The sequence below is a fragment of the Rousettus aegyptiacus genome, unplaced genomic scaffold, assembly GCF_014176215.1.
Source record: "Rousettus aegyptiacus isolate mRouAeg1 unplaced genomic scaffold, mRouAeg1.p scaffold_m13_p_17, whole genome shotgun sequence".
Classification (NCBI taxonomy): Eukaryota; Metazoa; Chordata; class Mammalia; order Chiroptera; family Pteropodidae; genus Rousettus; species Rousettus aegyptiacus.
This window is the reverse complement of record NW_023416292.1, coordinates 24,767,047-24,789,297: the sequence shown is the minus strand read 5'-3', so window position 1 is coordinate 24,789,297 and position 22,251 is coordinate 24,767,047. Positions and strand designations below refer to the sequence as shown.

Here is a 22,251-nt window from a genome sequence, read left to right as displayed (position 1 = left end):
GGAGACCACAGGCTGGCTTTCCGAGGGGAGGGAAACGCAGCGCGTCCCCAAGCTCAGGTAAGGGGGCAGGAGCGCCTCAGCTCTGAGGGCAGGGGGCGGGCCATTGTCTGGCACGGGGTCTGCCCGGAGGAGGGGGCGGACACAGGGGTCGGGCCATTGTGTGCGGTGGTCGCTTGGTCGCTCAGCCTCCCAGCGCCAGTCGGCCTGGAGGAGAGGACCTGGGAGGCGCCGGTAAGGGGCTGGGGGTTGCACGGGAGACAGCGGGGGTGGGACGAGGCGGGGGTGCTGGGGAGCAGAGGCTTCGCGCCCTCCAGGTGATGAATAGAAGTTGCCTTGACTTGCTTGTGACCGTGATGGAGGTTTGTGAGGGGCGGGCAGGTGCGGCTGAGGAAGGGGAGCGGGGGCCCTGCCGCTGCCCCGGACGGAGCTCTCTTGGGCCATCCCGAGGGGCTCTGCCGGGTCGTCGCGCTCTAGCGGTGTCTCTTCTGGGTCTAGGAGCCCCCCCTTAGTGAGGCATCCCAGCTCCAGGGGCGCAGAAGAGAAGGAGCCTTGTGAGGGCCTGGGGCGCGGGGGCGGGGGGCGGAGCGACCGCGTGTTCCCCAGGCCTCCCCACATCTGAATCTTCCCTGGGCCAGGAAGCCTGTCTGATGAGGTCTGGGGGCTGGGGCGGGGGTCCCCCGAGTGTGCCCAGCCTGGGCTCCAGGGCTTGCGGGGAAAGGAGCTGGGGAACCCCTGCGTTGGGGCTGGGAAAGGCCATGGCCCCGTCGCCTGCTCCCTGACCCTCCCCCACCCCGCACCTGGCCCGACAGGACCGGCCCAGACAGCTGCGCTCCCAGGCCTCGGTTTCCCCACTTGTCCCGAGAGGGCTGGGGGCCCGTGGGCTCTGAGCTTGTCAGCGCTGTGGGCAGGACCTGCCGCATCGCTTGGGAGCCCGGTGCAGAGTGACGGCCCGGGCCCCTGGCCCAGGGCCAGGCTTGCGAGGCGGTAGCAGCGGAGCGCCAGACGAGGCGTGGGGCCGCTGCGCGGGGGCCTGTGTGGCTGCTCCGGCCCGGAGCCCACGAAGCCGGCCCCAGCTGTGGGCCCTGCCAGCCGCCGCCGCCCCCTGCGGCGTGACTGACTGCGGCCTGCCTCCCTTTTGCCCCCACCAGAGGGGCAGGGGGTGGGGTGGGGGCGGGGCGGGGCGGGCAGGAGCGGCATGGGCGGGGGCTGCCTCCCCACCAGGCGCCGGGAAGGAGGCCCTGGGCAGGCAGGGTGCACCAGGCACCGGTACCTGTCCTGACAGCCTTTCTCCGCAGAGGCTCCCGTCCTCTCTGGGGTCAGGGGTCAGGGGTCACCCCAGAGACTGCATCTTGACCCAGAGGACTTGGCGCTCGGTCCCCCCACCCCCACATACACAGGCTGGCCTTCTCCATCTGAGAGGCTGAGGTCCCGACTAGGGCTGGGCGGGCAGTGTGGCTCAGGGGTTAGCTCTGAACAGCCCGTCTGGGTTTAACTCGGCTTCTGGCTGTGTGATATCACCTTCCTCCTCTGGGAAGTGGGGTCCTGGAGCTGCTCTCTGCAGAAGTGGCTGGAGGCCTGACAGCGCAGACAACTCTGGCTGGCTGGAGGGTCTGGGGAAGGGGGCCCTGGACCAGGGTGCTAAGCCTTCCAGGGAGGTGGGACCAGGGCCTCGGCTGGGAGGGTGGGGCTGGAACTTTCTCCCCACTTCACCCCCCAACAGAACCCCTCCCAGTGACCCAGATAAGCTAATCTGTTCAAATATGGAGGCCCAGGGGCAGGGTAGGGCCCACATCTGAGCTGGGCTTGGGAGACAGAGAAGGCGGGGTCCGGGTGGGGGTTCCCCCTCTATTCTGAGAGTCAGGAAGACATTCTGGGGGGTGGGCAGGTGGCCCATGGCTTCTCTCAAGGACCTGGCGACCAGCCTCCATGAGAGTCTGGGGGAGTCTCAGGCAAGTCTGGACAGAAACAGCTGTCAGGAGGGGTCCACCCCACAGGGAAATGACCGAGAACCAGAGGCAGCTGAGCAGCCTTCGACAGGCGTTGCAGGGTCAGCCCGGGCCGAGCTGTCCACACAGCAGGAGGGACCTCCTGCCGGTCAGACAGGTGCTTTAAGGAGGAGGCAGTGATTTATTGGAGTCGGACTAGCCTCGGGGTGGCATTGGCCTTGGGGTGGCTGTGCTCTTTAACCGGCAGTCAGTTGTTGGGCTGAGTGGGCAGGAAGCTGCCCCCTTTGTAGGTCACGGAGTTGGGTGCTGGAGGCCTCGTGAACCCTGCACGATGAGTTTTCCCCTGGCGCCTTCCGGAAGGGGCAACCAGCCACCATGAGGAAGTTGGGTGCCTCAGAAGTGTGTTCCAGAAGTATGAGCTCAGATGGGAAATTTTCTGGGTCTCCCACCGGCGTGATGCCACCATGGGGGTGAAGGGGACTGGCCCTCACCAGGACTTCGTCAGCGAAGCCGCGGGGGAGAGCCCCGCGCAATCATCTCAGTTTTAAAAAACGAAAATCGAAAGGAAAGGAAGTCGGGCCAGTGCAGAGACTTCCCAGTAGGTGGGAGTGGTGAGACCCTACCTCCTGGGCACGCGAAAAGGGGACCGCGAACGGTGGGGCGCGCGCCCTGCCTGGAGACGCTGAGCCAGAGGAGACGCCGCGGCCCGGCTGGTTAGACAGGACGCGAGGGGACGAGGGAATGGCAGAGGCGACCTAGAAACTTCCTGGCCTTTTAAACTTGCTGGAGAGACGGAGGTGAACGGAGGGGAAGAAAGAGGTGTGTCTCCTCTCATTCCCCTCCCAATCTACCAACTTCCGCCCAAGCCCGAGACCTGTCACAACTCGAGAGGTGGAAATTCCGGTTTCCCGGTTTCCCTCTGCCGGTGCTGGCTCAGAGTAATGGGCACCTGGGGGGTCTCACCGCTGACCCAGCCAGGTTAAGCCTCTGCCCACTGCCTCTGGGGCCCGGGAACCCCCGCTCACTTCTTTCTCTCGGATGGCACCTCCGCCCCAGAGTCTGGACGCCTGGTTCTGCTCTGTGGCTGGCTCGAGGGTATGTGAGATGAGATGGGTGGCTGGAGACTGGTGGTCCCCTGGGACGGAGACCAGGGCAAGGGTGGGCAGCTGCAGAGGCTGGGAGACAGACAGCCGCCCCTGCCGCGGTCCGCCTGCTTGGGTCGTCGGTGGGCGGGGGGTGAGTGTGAGGCTCCGAAAGTGCCAGGAGAGTTGGGCTTCGAGCGCGGGCATCTGCTCCCCACGAAGTCCCCTGCGGGGTGGGGGCGGTGGTTTGGACTCTGGGCCCTGGGAGGGAGGCGGGCAAAGAGCAGGGGACAAGGACCTCCGTGAGTGAGGTGAGAAGGCGTGGGGCTGTAGGTAGCAGGAGGCCAGAGGGGAACAGCTGGGCTCCCACGGATGGGGGGGCGCGGCTGCAGGCCAAGGCTGTGCCCCGTGTGGGAGATGGAAGTGAGACCCGGAGGGCTTTCTGAAAAGGAAACTGTCCCCCGGCACCCCCTCCCAGACACTTCTGCTGCCTGGGGCTCTCCGATTGGTCCCGGGCAGATGTGGTCGGGGCAGATGTGGTGAGGGCCGTCTGCCAGAGCGTCTGCTGCTGTTTCCCCAGAGCTGGCGGGCGGCCCGAGGCTGAGCATGGCCCCCCTGGCCCCGGGCCCGGACCCCTGGAGCCTCCTGGGCCTTTTCCTCTTCCGACTGCTGCTGCTGCTGCCGGGGACTGCGGGGGACGGTGGGCAGGGGCCCGTGCCCAGGGTCAAGTACCTCGCAGGTAAGTGTTTGATGACCCAGAAGTGTGGGGATGGCCGCAGGCGGCCGGGGGCTGGAGGGAGGGGCGAGGAACGGACATGGAGAAGCGGAGAGGCCAGGGCGAGAGGTGGAGGGCGTGAGGCAGCGGCACCGGAGGCCGAGACCCAGACAGGACCGAGGCGCCGCCGCCTGGGCGAAGGCCAAGCCCGGGGAGGAGAGGGGACCAGGGCGCCGCCTCTCCTGGCTCTCCCAAACCAGGGCTTTCCTCTCCCTCCTTAAACCCCACTGCCATCGAGCTGGGCACCTCGAGCCCGTAACTGCTTTCACGTCCCCGGGTGCCCCCAAGGTCAAGGCCCGTGCCAGAAGGACTTCTGCGGACCTGGTGACACGGGACGCGCTGGGCCCCAGCCGACCCCACAGATCATGCTGGGCCAGGCGCGTCCGGTGCCACAGGGATGTGAGGACTTAGGGTGGCCCGGCCGGGGTACAGGCCGCGGGTCCCCGTGGACACAGCTTGGCTGGTTTCTTACTGCGGCTGCCGGCTGCTGGCCTCCAGCCTCCGCGGGAAGATCCAGCAAAGGGCCCAGGCCCTGCAGGGGGCGTGGGGCGGGGGGCGTGGGGCAGGGGGCGTGGGGCGGGGGCTCCTGGGCACGGCTGTGTCTTCAGCTGCTTTCTGGGGCGACATGGTAAAGGAAACGCGGGATGCCCCCTCCGTGTGGGGGCTGGGATCACCCACGCACACAGGACGGCCCCTGCCGGCAAGGTGCTGGTGTCCCATGGGGAGCAGATGAGCCATCCACAGTCATGCTGCCGGTGGTCAGGGATCCCTCACGGGGGTTTCCACTGCTCTGGGGGAGGCCGGCCCTCCCGCGCCTTGCCACACCGCTCCCCACTCCTCCTTGTGAGCCTGTCAAAGACTCAGCCTCCAGCGGTAATAATTAGCCTGTCAGTCCTCCAACTGATGCAAAGGTCAAATGTGCCCATGAGGGAGGATTGCAGGGGCGCCTTGTCCTTGCTGGTGGCCGGTGGTCACAGTGCCAAGGTGACAGAGAGCACCTAGGCTCACCGCCTCTGCCCACGGAGACCCAGGAGAAACGCGTCCCTTCTGCTCAGCCTCCGGCCCTCCTTCTAGTGGGGAAATTTCCTGCAGGCGGGGAGGGGAAGGAAGTGGGCTCGAGCCCGGAGCCTTACAAGCCGCAGCAGCTCAGACGCGTGGTCCGCGTGGTCCGCCCGTGCCTGGCTTTCCTGCCTGCGGCTGCTGGCACCTCCCCGCCCGCCCCCCTGGAGGGCCGCGTCCCCCTCGTCCCCCTCGGCAGCCGGCAGCCGGGAGCATGCATCGTGTCTCACTTTATGTCCGGTCCCTTTGTCTGGCTCTCGGTGTGGGCCGCCCACCCCCAGCCCTGGGCTCTCATTACCTTGTGTCTGGCCGCCTGTCCTCCCTACTGTGGGCTCAACGCAGAAAGCCCAGCAGGGCAGGCCGCGGGGAGCTGCTGGTGAGGACTGTCCCCCCACCCCCACCCCCGCAAGGCCTGGAGACCACACCCCGCCAACCCTCCCCTCCCCCCCACCAGCTCCTCGCTCACCTCTTCTCATCACCTCCCAACAGGGGACGGCCGCAGGCCTCTGAGCCTCTTCCACCAGAAGGGCCTCCAGGACTTCGACACTCTGCTCCTGAGTGCTGATGGAGGCACCCTCTACGTGGGGGCCCGCGATGCCGTTCTGGCCTTGGATGTCCAGGACCCAGGTGTGCCACAGCTGAAGAGCATGGTGAGGGCGCGGGCCGGACTGGGGTGGGGAGGGGGCCGGCGGCCGCCCTGTGCCCGGGCTGGCTGTGGGTGAATAACCACCCCAATCCTGTTATCTCTACAGTTGACCTTTGGACAATGTGGGTGTGAACTATGCGGGTCCTCATGTGAGGATTTTTTTTCAGTAAATATACAGTTGGCTCTGTACCCCAGGGTTTCCCATCTGTGGATTTAAGCAACTGGTGACCAAAAACAGTATTTTTGACCCACGGTTCAGAATCCGTGAACACCAAGGGCAACTGTATATGCATTGTGGGGGGCCTAGAACCCTTGTGGATACTGAAGGATGGCCACAGTTAAGTTTGGGGGACTCGAAAGTTATATGCGGATGTTCGGCTGTGCGGGGGTGGGGTCCACCGCATTCGACAGTCTGCGACGATGCTTGGCACCTAGACCTGGTCCGCGTAACAGACAAGAAGAACTCCAGCGGCCTCACCATTCACTGGCAGCGCGGATACGGGTCGAACGGCATTGACTGCTAAAATGACTGAAATCATCGACACATGGGAGAAACATTGGTGCAAACATGTCGATGACGGGTCCACCCGCTTGTAGAAATTGCCGGAGCTCCGGTGTTAAATTACAGTCGCCCTGCAGGGGCCATGGCCTGAGAGAGAAAAGAGAGGAGAGGGTGTGGCCAGCAGCTGCGGAGCCCCCCCGCCCCCGCATCCCCTGCACTCCCTCCCCCCCACCCCCCGCCCCCCACACCCCTTCGTGTGTCTCTCGCTGTGGTCTCTGGGCCACCTGCACGGATGGGGTGCTGGTGAAAATGCAGGTTCTCTGAAGTGCGATCCCGGAACTGACATTTTAAAGTTTTCCCAGAAATGCGCGCTCTGACAATAGCCGCGCTCGCTGTACGCCACGTCCTGCCCCGGTGGTTTTCATAGGCCACCTAGTCGTGGCCGCCAGAAGCCTGTGAAATGGACCAGGTTCGCTCCGCCATCAAGTGGCTGAGCCCAGGCACCAACCCAGGTCCGATCCCACAGCCACCTGCTGGCGTGGAGCTGTGTCCTGCTGAGCGTCAGCAGCACCAGAGTCACAGAGTCACAGCCCTGGCCACCGGCCGGCCTCGCTCCAGCCCTCGGCAGGTCTTGCCTGCCGGCGATTTCATACCAGAGCCAAGAAGGGGGCGGCGGGTCAGAGCTATCAGAGCCGGGCACCTCATGTCCCTTTCTCTTCCCCCGCCCGACTCCCCATTTCAGATACCCTGGCCGGCCAGTGACAGAAAAAAGACTGAATGTGCCTTTAAGAAAAACAACGAGGTGAGCAGAGGTGGGGGTAGAGGGACCCAAGGAGAGAGCCCGGGTGTCTCCAGACCAGCTCTGGCTGGCCTCGGGCGGGCTGGCAGCAGAGGCCACTTGTTTGCGTGACTGCCGCCTGCATCGTGGTAGAGGCAGAGAGGCCACCTCCACACCGCCCAGCCCTCCTCCCCACCGGGAAGTGCGGGCAGCCTCCAGGGGCCCAGGAGTTTGGGGCAAGTGGGCTGGAGACCTGAATTGTCTGTCTATCCCGAATTCTCTATCTCCCCCAGACACAGTGTTTCAACTTTATCCGTGTGCTGGTCTCTTTGAATGCCACCCACCTCTATGTCTGCGGCACCTTCGCCTTCAGCCCCGCCTGCACCTTCATTGTGAGTTTCCTGGCGCCCATGGGCCCGCAGCCTCCCTGCTCGCGTCCGCTCCCAGCGCATCCCCTGCAGCCCTGGAACCGCTGGCCTCCCAGAGGCACAGCCCCGTGAGCTTCGATGTCCCCCTGCGCCCCAGTGCCTCCCTCCCTCCCTCCCCACATGTTCCAACCACCCCTCCTCCCCCTCCCACCAGGAGCTCAAAGATTCGCACCTGCTGCCCATCTCAGAGGACAAGGTGGTGGAGGGGAAGGGCCAAAGCCCCTTCGACCCCGCCCACAAGCACACGGCTGTCTTGGTGGGTGAGTATCAGGTTCCCTGATCCATCCCAATGTCTGTCTTCCCAGGTCACTCTGTGACCTACGGACTCCGACAGAGTTTCCTGAAAGGCTGGGGACAGGAGGGGTATAAAAGCTTCAGGACACAAGACCAGAGGTTCCTGCTGAAGCCGCCATAAAGGAGGTGGAGAGAGATGGAAGTGGGGAGACACGCAGAGGAGGAGGGGCTGGGAGGGGTGTCAGGGGGACGAGACGCCTGAGAGCCGGTCCTTTGCTCCCGTGTGCCCACATGTGCTGAGAACTGTGGGCTTACGGGGAAGACATCCTGGCCCTGTGCCCTCTGGGACACAAACTATTACGGACTTGCCTGCCTGGCTTCTCGGAGGAGGTGGCCCTTGGCTTTTGAGCGGGACCTTGAAGGACAGGTAGATGGGCTGGGCGGGTGCTCCAGGAAGCGGAGGGTAGGACCCAAGGTGCAGAAGGAAACGCAGCCAGCTGCCGGGAACGATGAGTGATTCTGCTCGGCAAGTGGCTGAGCTGGCCGTGTGGGGTGTAGTCAGGTGCGGGGTGTAGCCAGGCAGAGGCTGGGAACATGCCAGACACAGAGGGCGGGAGGGCGCAGTGCTGTGGGCAGGAGGAGCAGGGTGCCCGGCGGCGGCGGAGAGAGGGGGGGGCGTCAGCTGGGCTTCAGGGCTCCACAGGGCAGAGCGGAACCAAGGAGGGGGCCAGAGACCGATGTGAGCACAGGCGGTCAGGGGCAGGTCTGAGAGGGCAGGGCACCTGCAGCTGGTCACCTCTCTACCCCCCAGACGGGACGCTCTACTCGGGCACCATGAACAACTTCCTGGGCAGCGAGCCCATCCTGATCCGCACACTGGGACCCCAGCCCGTCCTCAAGACCGACACTTTCCTCCGCTGGCTGCAACGTAAGTGCCCGAGCCCCACCCAGCGCAGGTTGGCCCTTCCGCGAGCCTGAGAGCTGGCGATCCGTTTGATTCCCAAGTGTAGACCGTGTGCTGTGTTCAAGGCACTGGGGTACCGCAGGGAGGGAGACCGGCCCGTCCTCGTGAAGCGTTCGTCTCCCGCAAATAAAGGAGTCCCGGTCCCCTCCGCCCAGCCCCCATGGCCACCCTCGACCAGCGGTGGGACCCGAGGTCGCCCCTCTCCTGGCCTCGGGAGCCAACCCCAGGGTTTGCAGCAAGGAGCCCCCAGGTGCTCAATCGCTAAGCCTTGCTGCCCGCCCCCGCAGCGGACGCCTCCTTCGTCGCCGCCATCCCTTCGACCCAGGTCGTCTACTTCTTCTTTGAGGAGACGGCCAGCGAGTTTGAGTTCTTCGACAAGCTCCGCACGTCCCGTGTGGCCCGCGTCTGCAAGGTGCGCCTCCGGGGGCCGGGGGCGGGGCTGGCCGTTGAGGAGCTAATGGAGAGGTGGTGGAGGCGGGGCCGAGAGCCTAGCGACCAATGGGAGAGGGGAAGGGCGGGGCGCGGCACCCTGACTCCGCCCACGCCCGTAGAACGACGTGGGCGGCGAGAGGCTGCTGCAGAAGAAGTGGACCACCTTCCTGAAGGCCCAGCTGCTCTGCACCGAGCCGGGGCAGCTGCCCTTCAACGTCATCCGCCACGCCGTCCTGCTGCCGGGCAATTTTTCCTCCGGTCCCCATGTCTACGCAGTCTTCACCTCTCAATGGTGAGCCCCAGCGCAGGGACGCGGGGGCTGGTGCGGGCTCTGGGGCCGAGCACATGCGCACGCCTCGCCTCGCGTAGAAGGACCTTCGATCGTGCGCTTCGTGTAGGCGGGAAAATAAAGCTCAGAGAGGGTCCTACTAGTTTTACATCTTGTCCGGTTCAAAAAGGCCAGGAGGTGGCTTACAGAAAGCGACTGTTAAAAGAAAGCCCATAAGGAGATGGGAATTAAAGGAGAATTGGAGAAGCTAAAGATGAGGATGGGGTCAGCACATTCCTCATTTTCGCAGTCCCTGGGTGCCGCGCACAGATTTAGCTCCGAGCTTCCTAGTGGCCAGAGCAAAGAGGGAAACACCGTCAGCATCATAAGACAAAAAATATAGCCGTTTTAGATACCTGCTGACAATGCCAGGTCCCAAAGATATCTGGTGCGAGCAGGGTCTGGTGCCTGTGGCGTCCAGAACTGAGAACACGGTGCGTGCCTCAGTCAGGTTAAAGAGAACAAGAGAGACAGACCTTCCGTCTCCACGGACCAGGGCGAGGCGAGACAGGCTCGTGCTCAGGCTCTGCTTGTTTCTCTGCGGGACCTGAAGGAGGAGGCTCCATGTGGAGCCCCGCAGGAGCCGGTCCTACGACCCTTCCCTGGGGACAGACATCCTTAATATCTCATATTAAGGACGATCACACCGGAGATCCTAAGATGGGCCGGAGCCAGCGGTCCTCCTGGCCTGTACCACCGCAGCTGGGGCGGGAGAGGCAGCGGGAGGCTGGCCCAGCCCTGCGCACTCGTGCCCTCCTGGGGCTTCTCGCCGGGGGCGGGCCAGGGCTGGAGGGGGCGCTTCCTGGCACAGCCCAGGAGATCACGGACACTGTGCCCTCGCGCCGTCTCCAGGCAGGTCGGCGGGACCCGGAGCTCCGCTGTCTGTGCCTTCTCTCTCAAGGACATCGAGCGCGCCTTCGAGGGGAAGTACAAGGAGCTGAACAAAGAGACTTCCCGCTGGACTACTCATGGGGTCCCCGATGATATCAGTCCCCGGCCAGGCAGCGTGAGTACCCCCTACACGCACACACACGCACTGAGCAAAGCCCCTCCCCGCCAGAGGCACGCAGCGCCCTCAGCAGAGCACCTGTGGTGGCGTAATAAATGGCGGCGCGCGCTCGCGCCTCCGCTGGTCCTGTCTGCTCAGATGCACGCCCAGTCCGGGTGCCCACATTCGACAGGTGTCCAGCCGCCTCTGTCATGCGGCAGGCCCCCTCCACCCAGCTGCGCTCACATCAGACACCTGGCCTGTGGCCGAGCGACCGTGGGCTGTGCCGAGGACTGTGCCGAGGACTGTACTGGGTATCTCTACTGCCTTTCTTATCTAACTGGCTTCTGATCTGAGTCGTACGTGCACCCCATTGAAGGAGTCGGATAGATGAACAGGGCTGGCGACAGGAGACGGCCCTGTGCCCTGCCCTCCGCTCGTCCCCCTCTGGAGACGGCGGCCTCAGCTCTTTGGCTGGTCCTGCCAGTGTTTATCTCCGAACCCTCAGTGGCGCAGTCGCAGTCCCGTTGCTGCTGCTTGTCCTTTCAGCCCCAGGCAGTGTCTGTTGAGTCCCTGCTCTGGAAGGTTAGGGTGGTGCCCTGGGGCTGGCCCGTGGCAACCAGCAAACACCCCCTCTGCGCAGCTCTTTCCAAATGCGAGTCCAGTGAGGTGACACTGGTGGCCTGAAATCAGCCCTGGCGGAGAATAAACCAGGGAAACCAGCAAACGCTGCAAACCGGGCCTCCGCCCCGCCCCCTGCCCCCAGCCGCCTTGCCAACACGCCAGCACCCCGCCCCTCACCTCCGCAGGTCTGTGGCAATTCTGGTTAGATCAGTATTTATATTGCGACTCTCACTATTCACAGATCAGCCACGTACTAAGCCTTGATTACTTTTCCTTTTGCATGAATTTTGATTTTCCGAAGGGTTAGTCGTTATCTTGATTTTTTTTTCTTTTTGCTTGCTTTGTTTCCTAAGCTCTTATCTTTAACCCCAAATTCTTCCTCAATTATCTGAATCTCTCCTGAAAGACAGTCCCCTAGAGTCTCACCTCCCCGGAGTCCCTCCCTGTCTCCTGCAGCCTGGCCCAGGGCCCTCTGCATCCGGCTCGCCTGCCACCTGGATCATAGGGCATTCCCTCTGCCTGTTTCTTTTCTTCTTCTTCTTCTTTTTCTTCAATGCCGACAGCACCTGGTCTTCCCCGGAGGTCTCCCATCCAAGCGCTAACCGGCTTAGCTCCCCAGACCAGACGAGATCGGGCATGCTCGGCGTGGCGTGCCCGTAGGCTCGCTCGGCCTGTTTCTTGTGATCACGCGTGTTCCTTGAGCCCGTGGCTGCTGCGACTGCTTTTTTCCCCCCTCTAGCTTACTTTGGTGGAGGTTCGCCTCCACAGATTTCCTAGAAGAGGGCGCACAGTGGGGAAATCTTTTGAGACCTTGAACGTCCGAAAATGTCTCTGTTCTATTTCCATATTGGAGAGTTTTGCTGTGTACATGTCATTCTCGACTGGAAATAATCTTCCTTCGAAACTCTGAAGCCTCACTCTAGGATCTCCTAGCTTCCAGCTGCGCTGCTGGGGAGAAGCCACACCTGTTCTAATCCCTAACGCCTTGAATGCCACCTGTTGCTTTTGTTTGTTTGTTTTTCTGTCACTGGAATCTCCTAGTGCCTTTCCTTTGTTCTTGGCTGTTCTGAAACATCACAGTGTTGTGCTTCGAAGGAACTCTGTTCATTAATTGTACTGGGCGTCCAGTTTGCCCTTTTGGCCCGGAAATTTAGTTCCTGCAGTTCTAAGAAGTTTTCTTGGGCTATCTCCTCCTATTTCCTTTTCATTCGACAGCTGTTTTTGGAGGCTGCGTGCCACCGTCCTGGGCACTGGGGACACAGGAATGAACAAAACGGACAGAAGCTTCCCACGGAGCCGACGCTCTAATACCACACGGCACGTCCTCACTCCTTCCTGGAGCTCCCCTAACTTTTTACGTCTTTTCCTACTTTCAAAGGCTTTGCTTTTGTTCTGCTTTTTGGAAAGAGCGTCTCAATGTTCTCTTCTGACCTTCCTAGCAGATTTTTAACTTCTGCTAATATATATATACTTTCCTAGATTTTTTTTTCGAGCTTTAAATATCTCTTTTAGAAAAATGTTCGATTATAGAGAACTTTAAACATATGCAAAGTAAGCAGAAGAGTGTACTGGACCTCCATATACCCATCAGGCAGCTCCAACTCATAGCCGTAGTGATCTAGTATGACTCATCTCAAACTTTAAATGATATCTGCAAAGACCCTTTTTTGCAAATAAAGTCACATTCACAGGTTTTAGATGGACTTCTTTTGGGGGGCGGCACCATTCAGGCCACTACATCATCCATAAACATTTTAGCATGCATCCCCAAAAGATAAGAGCTTAAAAAATGCTCATAGTACCATTATCACACCCCCAAATTAACGACTCATTAATCTAACATGCATTTCAGTGTTCAGATTTCTAATCATCTCATAGGTGTCATAAGAGTATTTTAAAACACAGTTAATTTATTTGAATCAAACTCCAAATAAGAGCTGTATAAGTTTGGATTCGTTGTTCTTTTAAGTCTCTTGTAATCTAGATGTTCTCTTTCTGTCTTCTTTTTTTTCTCTTGTAAGTTATTTGTCACGTAAAATTTTCCACCATCTGGACCGTGACGATCCTGCGTGTCGGTGGTGGCATCTGAGTATTTCTCTGTGACTTAGTGGTCGGTCGGCTCCGGAGACTTGATCAGATTAAAGTGGGGGTGGGGGAGGGGGAGCAAGGCGCCCTTCGTGGCCGCGTGGCTGGTGCCTTCGGCTGCCCATCCCCCCCCCCACCCCCAAGCCAGGACGCTGCCTCTGAGGCCATTTCATCCCGACGCCGTCTCCCCTAAGTCGTGATGAGACTCGGCTGCGGACTTGCCGTCTCTCCGTTTCGTTTTCCTCTCCGGTTTTATGACTCGTTCGTTTTCCCCGTGTGTTGGCTTTGGTCTCTCACGATCGTGGCTGTCGACTCACACGTGAGAGCGGGGGCCCACGGCGCTGTTGGGAAAGTCTGTGGTTTGGGTGTGACGTGGCAACTGGAGCCCCGGCGTGGCCCTGCCGAGGGCGGTCTGGCTGGGCTGTTTCGCTGGGGACCTTTAATGCTAGCATCTTCAGGTCTTTCCTCTTGGACCTCGAGTCTGTCCCCAGAGGAGAGCCTTCTGGTCTTCTGCGTGGAGGGCGTGGCCCAGTCCGCTTTCAGGGTGCGGTCCCCCCTCCACCTCACCGCTGTCCTCCCTCCAGAGACCCTCTGTCCCGCCCTCTCCAGAGCGCGAACCTCCAGTCCTGGGCCAGGGCATGGAAGGGACGGTCGCTCAGCTGCACAGAGCTGCGGGTTCTGCCTGCCTTTTAAACTCTTTAGACTTTCACATGATCCCGATCGTCCGGCCCGCCTTCTCCCCCACGTGCGGAGTGACCGGGGCCGCTGATTCATGAACTTTAGGAATTCCACCTTGGAACTGGGGTAGTTGCGGGCCACCCCGGGGCCAGCTTAAGGAGATTTTTTTTTTTCCTGCTCAGTGTTTTACTATTTGTTCGTCTGCTTTCCAGCCGCCCAGACGTGGGGCTTTCGCCTCCTCTCCCGTCCCCTCACCTGGGGTAGTTCATGCCTTTTAAACAAAATCCCCTGGGAGGAAGCGAGAGCGGCCACCGCGCGCGTGCATCCTGGCGTCAGAGCGAGACGTAGATGTTTTTCCTTCGCTTGACAGATGAGGAACTTGAAGCTTGTGCCGGGGGCGGGGGAGGGGGAGGGGACTGGGCTGAGAACACAGCTTGCAGGCGGCAGAGTGGGCGCTGGCCCTGTGACGGTGCTGTTGGGCCTGGAGGACAGGTATCCTGACCGAAGGCTGGGACACGGGAGTCCCCGAGCCCCAGCACGCTGCAGTTGGCAAGGCCTCTAGAGACAGCTGGTCCAACCTCCTCACTTCTTGGGTGAGGAAAAGGAGGCCCAGATGGAGAAGAGCTCGTCCCACGGCCTGCAGCCGGTCCCCACGGGCCGCGACGAGGAACGCGCCCTGCCACAGCACCCCTTTCTGCCCACCCTTCGTTCGGTCACCGGCTCGGCCAACATTTCTTGGGCACCAGCCATGTGCCGGGTCCTGTGCCAAGCCTGGGGCAACGGGCACGCTTCCTGCCGGCTCCTGGCTGCCGGAAGTCCTCGACGAGGGCGCCCGGGCGCGGAGGGGGAACAGCCAACGCCTGGCGAGTCCCTCGTCCACGCCGCCCGCTCTGCGGATTCCCCCGTGTGCAGTTTTCATGCCGTCCTCACGGCCAGCCTGCCGCGCCCTGGCGCCACGCCCAGTTCACGGTTTTGGAGCCTCGGGCGTTGGGGTGCTGGGGTTCCCAGCCAGGCAGCTCCCCACTACCCACCCTCCAGAGGGAGGCGGAGGGAGGGAGCAAGCTGACCGACCTGCCCCCTTCCCTCGCAGTGCTCGGCGGGCCCCTCCTCCGATAAAGCCTTGACCTTCATGAAGGCGCACTTCCTGATGGATGAGCAGGTGGTGGGGATGCCCCTGCTGGTGAAGTCAGGTGTGGAGTACACGCGACTGGCGGTGGAGGCTGCCCAGGACCTCGATGGGCACAGCCACCTGGTCATGTACCTGGGCACCAGTGAGTAAAGGGCCCCTGGACATCCCTCAGGGCACCGGGGCAGGGGCTGCCGCTCACTCAGGTTGAAACCTGCATTCGTTCATTCATGCATTCATTCAAGAAATGTTTTCTGAGCACCTACTATGTGCCTGGCACCCTGCCGGGCTCTGACAATGCAGCAGGGAAACAAAAGAGCCCAGCGCCTACGCTTTCTGCGTCCGCCTGGCTGGGGAGACGCGCGGGAGGGCTTTGTGGCCTCTGCAGGGCTGTTCGTCCTGCGGGGCCACGTTGGAGGTGAAGAGGGGGCGGGCCGAGGGGGGCTGGACACGGCCAGTGCAGATGTCGCTCCCCCGGGAAGCTTGGCTCCGAAGGGGGAGGGGGCGACTGCAGGAGGGCGGGGGTCCAGACAGCCTTCTCTTCTTAAACACGGAAAGTTAAATACGGAAAGGCTGTGAGGGTCCGTGGAGGGGGAGATGGAGATGGTGGATAACTGGGGGGGGGAGGGCTGGCCAGAACGGAGGAGAGCGGGGGGGGGGGGGTGGGCAGGGCCAGGGAGGAGGGCCGGCGGCTCTGCTGGCCCCGCTGTGCTGGCCACGCAGGAGTCAAGGGGGGTTAGACGGGGTGGGACGGGTGACCTGGGCGGTGGGCAGGAAGCAAGGGGAGCCCCGAGTGAAGGAGTCGTGTTAGGGGACACAGGTCTTGAGCTGCGAGTAAGGCTGACGGGTGGGAGGCGTGCGGAGCGGGGTGGACTCAGGCGGTCGTCGCGGCCGTGGGGGGCAGAAGGAGGGAGAGTCGGGGGGAGGGTGGGGACTGCGAGCGTGTGTGTGGGAGGCCTGGTGACGTGCGCGACCCCGAGCCTTGGGGGGGGCCCTGTGACTAGTGCCCATGTGGAGAGCAGGGGAGAGCAGCTTGGCCTTGTGGGGTGCGGGGCGGCGGGCGGTAAGCACCCCAAGGCAGTGATGCAGGGTGTCAGGAGAGATCAGTCCAGCGTGAGCGGGGTCCTCAATGCGAGTCGGGGTGGTCACAGTTTGTAAAGGGTGGTCGGGGCAGAACTCCCCGAAGTGCCTTTGAGCCGGCGGGCGACATGCTTGCCCACAGGAGCGCCCCGCCGCCCACCGCCCCACGTCCTGGAGAACGTGGACACTTGGGTTCCTTCAGGGACGGAGTTTGGCCAGGCGATTGCAAAGCAGGACCGAGGGGCAGGGGCTGGAAGCCGTTCTCACGCTCCATCCCTGTGGCACCTGGGGAAGAGCGTGTGACTGCGGGGAGACCATCCGGGCCGGGGCGGGAGGAGAAGGGCCGCCGGGGCCCAAGGGCGGACATGGGCAGCTCTCTGTCTCCCCGCAGCCACGGGTGCCCTGCACAAGGCTGTCGTGAGCGAGGACGGCAGAGTGCATCTGGTGGAGGAGATCCAGCTGTTTCCCAGGCCGGAACCTGTTCTCAACCTGCAGCTGGCCCCCACCCAGGTGCGGAGGGGCCTCCAGTGGCGGTGGGCCGGGGCCGCTGGGTCCGGGGCAGGCACGCGGGAGCACGGGACACTCCGTCTCTCTTCCAGGGCGCAGTGTTTGCAGGCTTCTCAGGCGGCGTCGTGAGGGTTCCCCGAGCCAACTGTAGTGTGTACGAGAGCTGCATGGATTGCGTCCTTGCCCGGGACCCCCACTGTGCCTGGGACCCCGAGTCCCGAATCTGCCGCCTGCTGCCCACCCCCGCCCCGTGAGTGCCCATCCTGGACAGCCCCAGGACCCCTTCTGCCCAGGGTGCCCCTGTCCGTCCTCCCTCCAGGGCCCCGGATGCACTCCCTCCGAGACCGCCCTTCAGGGTGGGCTGCACCCGCAGTTCTGGAGCGGCTCCAGCGTCCGGGTCTCTTCTCTCTGTCCTGCCTCGCGCCCCCCCTTCTTCCCCGCGGCGCCCCCCCTCGTCCCGCCGCATGTACTGCAGGGATGCTCTCCCCTTTCCCGCCTTCTCAGGAGGTCCTGGAGGCAGGACGTGGAGCGAGGGAGCCCCGGCTGGGCGTGCGCCAACGGCCCCGTGGGCAGGAGCCTCCCGCCTCAGAGCCGCCCCCAGATCAGTGAGTGTGGGGCCGGAGACGCAAGGGCTCGGGAGGACTTCCGGGCAGGGCGGGCGGTCTCGCCCCATCTCCTCCCCCAGCGCCCGCCTGGCTGAGACCCCAACACCCAGAGTCGGGCGGGTTTGGGTCCTGGCTGTAGGGAGAAGGGTGGGGGCTCCCGGCCGGGACTCGGGGTGGAAGGTGAAGTCGGTTGTGGCGTCAGCTGGCTCAGGTGGGCTGCAGGGTAGTTTGGGGTCCGGACTGGAGCGGGGCTGAGCTGGGAGCTGACATGAGAGTTGGAGGTGTGAGTCGGGAGTCCACTAGTAGGGTAGAGACCCTCTCCCACCTCCCTCTCCCCCCCTTAACCTTTGCCCCCTTTCCTATGCCCACAGTTAAAGAAGTCCTGGCCGTCCCCAACTCCATCCTGGAGCTCCCCTGCCCCCACCTCTCAGCCCTGGCCTCCTACCACTGGGGCCAGGGCCCGGCCCCGGCGCCGAGGGCCTCCTCCGTGGTCTACAACGGCTCCCTGCTGCTGGCGCTGAGGGACGGGGCAGGCGGCCTCTACCAGTGCTGGGCCACCGAGAACGGCTTCTCGTACCCCGTGGTCTCCTACTGGGTGGACAGCCGGGACCAGCAGCTGGCCCTGGCCCCTGACCTGGCGGGCATCCCCCGGGAGCGCGTGGAGGCCCCGCTGACCAGGGTGGGCGGCGGGGCTGCCCCGGCCGCCCAGCGGTCCTACTGGCCGCACTTCCTCGTGGTCACCACGCTGCTGGCCCTGGTGCTGTCTGCAGCCCTCATCCTCCTCCTGGTGTCCCCACTGGGGGCGCTGCGAGGCCGGGGCAAGGTCCAGGGCTGTGGGCCCCTGCCGCCGGGGGAGAAGGCCCCCCTCAGCAGGGAGCAGCACCTCCCACCTCCCAACGGGCACAGGACCATGGCCAGCAGCGTGGGTGTCGACGGCGACCGCCTGGGCACCGAGGTGGTGTGAGCTCTGGGCACAGGCCGGGGCGGCGTGGCGCCTGGCCGTGCCACCTGGGGGCCCGGAGCGGTGTGGACCTGAGCAGGCTGGCGCCGTGTGAAGGACACCGTCTCCCCCAAGAGCAGCCTCTCCACCCCGCAGTGGGCCGGGCGCAGCGCCGGCTCCCGCGTGGGGCCGCCTTCTACCAAGCATATGGGCCCCAGGTGGGGGCCGCCCCGGGCCTGGACCTTGACTGTGAGAGGACCTGGAGGGGACCCTGAGACGCGTGGCTGTTACCGGCGCCTGTGACACGGACACGAGCCTCCGAGCAGCCGCGAGCAAGCACGTCACCGCCCCTGGAGACTCACCCTGAGCAGCTGCCACCGTGGACCCGATGTGCCCTGCTCCCGGAGCTCCCTGGGGGGCTGCAGGGAGCTGCCCCTGCTGCTGCCCTGGACGCCGTGCCACGCCACAGGGAGTCTCTCCTCGGCCCGGCCTCCCATCCCGCTCCGGGAGCAAGCTGCATCCAGCAGGCTGCGTCCCTTCTGGCCCGGCCAGACTGGCGGGCTGACCTGAGCCTGTTCGCGCCTTCACCTGGCTGACCCTTTGACCTCTCTCCTCCCCTTTGTTTTTGGATTCAGAAAATTGCTTGTCACAGACAGTTTATTTTTTATTAAAAAAACAAAGCTTACGATCAGTGCCGTGCTGGCCCGTGCTCCGGCGGAGGACTGCGGGGCGTACGGGGACCGGGCATCCCAGGACGGGAAGGGACGAGGGCCGGGCGTGTGGGGCGGCGGTTCGCTAGAACTCTAAGCCTCGGCTCCTGCCCCCCGCCCCCAGCCAGCCCCACGGCCCTTCCCTCCGCCCCAGCCGTCGCTCCCGCGTACCCCAGACCTCGCCTTCGCGCCAGCGCCCGGCGCTGACCAGATGGCCCGGTGACGCCTCGTCCACCGCTGGGCACCGATTCGGCAGGTCTCCCTGCTGGGCCCGCGGTTGCTGTCCCGTCGCTCCCACGGCTCCCCCACGGTGCTCGTGACGCCAGCTCGGTCCCCCGCCCTCCTGCAGCAGGATGGGATTTATAGGAAGGCCAGGCACCTCCCGGCCACCCCCGCCTGGCACCTCCCGGCCACCCCCGCCTGGCACCTCCCGGCCACCCCCGCCTGGCACCTCCCGGCCACCCCCGCCAGGCACCTCCCGGCCACCCCCGCCAGGCACCTCCCGGCCACCCCCGCCTGGCACCTCCCGGCCACCCCCCCCGCCACGCCCTGCCCGCTCGCCTGCCACACAGGCACGTGTCCCTCTTCCGGCCAAGGCCACCCGGGGCCGTGGGCCCCGCCTCTCCCTGCGAGGGCCCTCGCATCGTCCCTCAGGTCAGCGCTCCTCAGCTTCCTCTCCCCTCTCCGGCCTCAGGGGCGCTAGGTATTTTTTTCTCTGTAGAAAAAAAACGACACCCCCAAACTGCACCCGTCAGCCTGCTCCCCCCAGCCCTGTTAGCACCACACACAGGAGAGGTTCTGGCCGGCTGCTCCCCGCGCGACGCCCGGGGTTGTCCCGCCCCCCGCCCCCCTGCCTGCGGTCTGGCTTCGCCTCGCCTCTCTGCTCAGATGATTTCACAATCGCCCACAAGCCCTAACGGGTCTTGACACCTGTGCAGCCTCCACACCCTGACAGCCCTAAATTCGCAACTCCCTTCTATGGCTTCTTTTTTTGAGTTTTCAAGAAATGGTTCAAAGGTAGTTAAAAGCACACACAGAAAAGGTGGTTAAAATGCTACAAAATGCGTCCCCGAGCCATGCGTAGGTGTGCAGCCCGTGGTAGTGGCCACGTCATCGTGTGCGGGGCCACTAGGGCTTTCTCACCTTGCAGAACTGAAAGTCTGCCCCACGGAACCACGGCTCCCAGCCCCCAGCAGCTGCCCTCCAAAGCCGTGTCTGTGATGTGACGACTCCAGGTCCCTCGTTTAAGGGGAATCACGTCGTAGCTCGTGACAGGATTTCGTTTGTTTTTGAGGCCGAACGCTGTTCCACTGTATAGACCACGATTTCTTCATCCGCCCATCTGCCAACAGACACCGGCAGACCCATCTGCTCTGGCTCCTTTCCCGGGGGGGCTACTCGGCTTCTCTGGTTCTTTCTTCCTCCTCTGCGGGCTCCTTTGCCTCCTGCCATTACCCAACACTCTTGTACCCCGAGGCCTGGCTTTCAGTTCTCGAGCACCGTCTCTGGAGGCTTCCTCTCTAGCGGCTTCCCTGATGACCCCGAGGCCAAGGGCTGTGGGGCCGCGTGGGACGGTGGCGGGGGCACTGGGCTGGGGTCGGGTCGTGTCACTTCTCCCACACAGATCCTCCTTCTCTGTGGTGCTTCCCTAACCTCCCGCGCAGAGTCAGCGCCCCACGCGCACCTGGGAACAAACCCCCTCCTGGACGCGGCCGCCGCCCTGTGCTTCTGTGCCTCGCCCGAGGCGGCACTCTCTCAGTGCTGAACTCCATTCATCTATTCAACAAATATTTACGTGACAGGCACCGTTGGGTGCTGAGGGCTCATCAGGGAACAACCCACGCACGATTCCTGCTGTCGCGGACCAGACATGCTAGTGCGGGAGACAAATAATAGGTATTTAAGAGAGAATGTGCTGTGGAGGTGAGTTGGAGAAGGAAGGACGAGAGTGGGAGGGGCGTGTGTCTACAGTTTTAAGCAGGATTCAGAGTGGGTCTCACTGATAAGACGAAGGTTGAACAATGGCTGAATCGAACAATGAAACAATGAAGTAAGCGAGAACACAAGCTTTTGTGGGTGTCTGTAGGAACTTCCAGAAAGAAGCAGCAGCCAGTGCCAAGGTCCTGAGGCAGTAGATAAAGCAGAAAGCTGATAGGAGTTGGGGGGCGGGGTGGATTGTAGGCCCCTGGAGGCCATCGTAAAGACTTAGCGGAAAGCCACTGGAGGGTTTTGAACAAAGGAGGGACGGAGTCTGAGTTTAGAAGTATCACTCTGGCTGCTTTATCGCGATTAGAATGTAGCAGAAGCAAGGGTGAAGACACCTGTGAGGAAGCTACTAGAATAATCCAGGTGAGAGATAATGGCGGGGCGGCTGGGACCAGGGTGGTCCTTTGCAGGCGATGGGAAGTGGTCAAGACCTGGACATATTTTTAAAATAAGGCCGATGGTATTTCATTGTGGGTTGCATGGGATGTGTGAGAAAAAGGACATTCGAGGATGACTCCCAGAATTTTGGTCTGGACAAATGGAAGGATGGAGCCGCCGGTTATCTGAGGTAAAGATGACAGCAGGTAGGTGAGATGTGGGGGAGAACAGGAGCCCTGGTTGGACACGCTAGATGTCAGTTGGGGTTCTCCAATACAGATCCTTCGAGAAACTGATTGGGCTATGGCGGAGGCTGGCGCGTCTGGAATCACGGCGCAGGAGCTTGATACTAAAGTCTTGATGCAGAATTTTCTCCTTGGAGAAACCTCAGTTTTGTCATAATGGCCTTTCCACTGATTAGCTGAGGCCCACCTACATTATCAAGGTAATCTCCGCTGATCGCAGATGGTAACCACACCTACAGCATCCCTCCACGGCAACGGTGTTAGCGTTTGAAGGACTAGGTACCGCAGCCTAGCCAAACTGACAACTATCCATCACACTAAGTTCGAAATCTCCATTAGGTATTTTGAAGCAGCTGTCAGCACAGATCTGGACTTGAGGAGGGATCTATCCTAGAGGCAGCAAATATTTTTTTAAAGACATATTTAATGAAGAACAGTATCTTTTTTCCCACTTTTATTGAGATGCAATTGACATATAGCATTGTAAAAATTTTACGTGCACAGCATGATGACTTGGCTTACATATAAGAAAATTCACTTTCAAATGTTCTTATGTAGTAAAATACGCATAACAAAAATTTACTGTTTGTGACATGTAGTCACTCGCAATGTGTGCAATCATCACCACTCTCCAATCCCAGAACACTTTCATCACCCCCAGATAAAACCCCGCACTAATTAAGCGGTCACTCCCCACTCTCCCCCGCCACAGTCCCCAGCAGCCACCAAATCTACTGTCTCTATAATTTGCCTATTCTGCATATTTTGTATAAATGGAATTATACCAGAGGTGACTTTTGTGTCTGGATTATTTCACTTAGCACAGTGGTTTCAAGACTCATCCATGTCGTATGTAGCAATACATCATGACTTTTTATTATTGAATAACATTTCATTATGTGGATGTGTATCGCCACCTTTTTCTAAGTTTTGACCACTGTGAGGAGTGCTCCTATGGACATTCTTGTACAAGTTTTGGTTTCAACATCTGTTTTTGGTTCTTTTGGGTATATATTCTGAGTGAAACTGTTGGGTCATACGGTAACTTTGCTTAACTTTCGGAGGAACCGCCAAACTGCTTTCCCACAGCACCTGCACGATTTTGCATTCCCACCAACAACGTCT

The 22,251-nt window shown here is 61.9% G+C and overlaps 1 protein-coding gene across 4 annotated transcripts; it reads left to right on the top strand.

Moving 5' to 3' along the window:
• SEMA4A (semaphorin 4A) lies at positions 1 to 18,498 on the top strand. Of its 4 annotated transcripts, none has more exons than XM_016166282.2 (15): positions 1 to 57; positions 3,609 to 3,767; positions 5,352 to 5,512; positions 6,753 to 6,812; positions 7,082 to 7,180; positions 7,371 to 7,476; positions 8,262 to 8,378; positions 8,702 to 8,826; positions 8,966 to 9,138; positions 10,027 to 10,180; positions 14,640 to 14,820; positions 16,147 to 16,265; positions 16,355 to 16,512; positions 16,767 to 16,867; positions 17,239 to 18,498. In XM_016166282.2, the coding sequence occupies exons 2-15, from the start codon at positions 3,635 to 3,637 to the stop codon at positions 17,829 to 17,831; spliced, it is 2,280 nt and encodes a 759-aa protein (XP_016021768.2). In that variant the 5' UTR covers positions 1 to 57; positions 3,609 to 3,634; the 3' UTR covers positions 17,832 to 18,498. The 4 variants fall into 4 exon arrangements, with proteins under 4 accessions (XP_016021768.2, XP_016021770.2, XP_016021769.2 ...); XM_016166284.2 differs by lacking the exon at positions 1 to 57 and adding an exon at positions 1,940 to 2,765; XM_016166283.2 differs by lacking the exon at positions 1 to 57 and adding an exon at positions 2,773 to 3,041.
• Positions 18,499 to 22,251: the final 3,753 nt, after the last annotated feature.

Excerpts from the sequence above, each read along its gene's own strand:
- SEMA4A (XM_016166282.2), top strand. The coding sequence starts at position 3,635 with ATGGCCCCCCTGGCCCCGGGCCCGGACCCCTGGAGCCTCCTGGGCCTT. Across the intron at positions 5,513-6,752 it reads TGCCACAGCTGAAGAGCATG|ATACCCTGGCCGGCCAGTGA; the intron begins GTGAGGGCGCGG and ends TCCCCATTTCAG. Across the intron at positions 16,266-16,354 it reads TGCAGCTGGCCCCCACCCAG|GGCGCAGTGTTTGCAGGCTT; the intron begins GTGCGGAGGGGC and ends TCTCTCTTCCAG.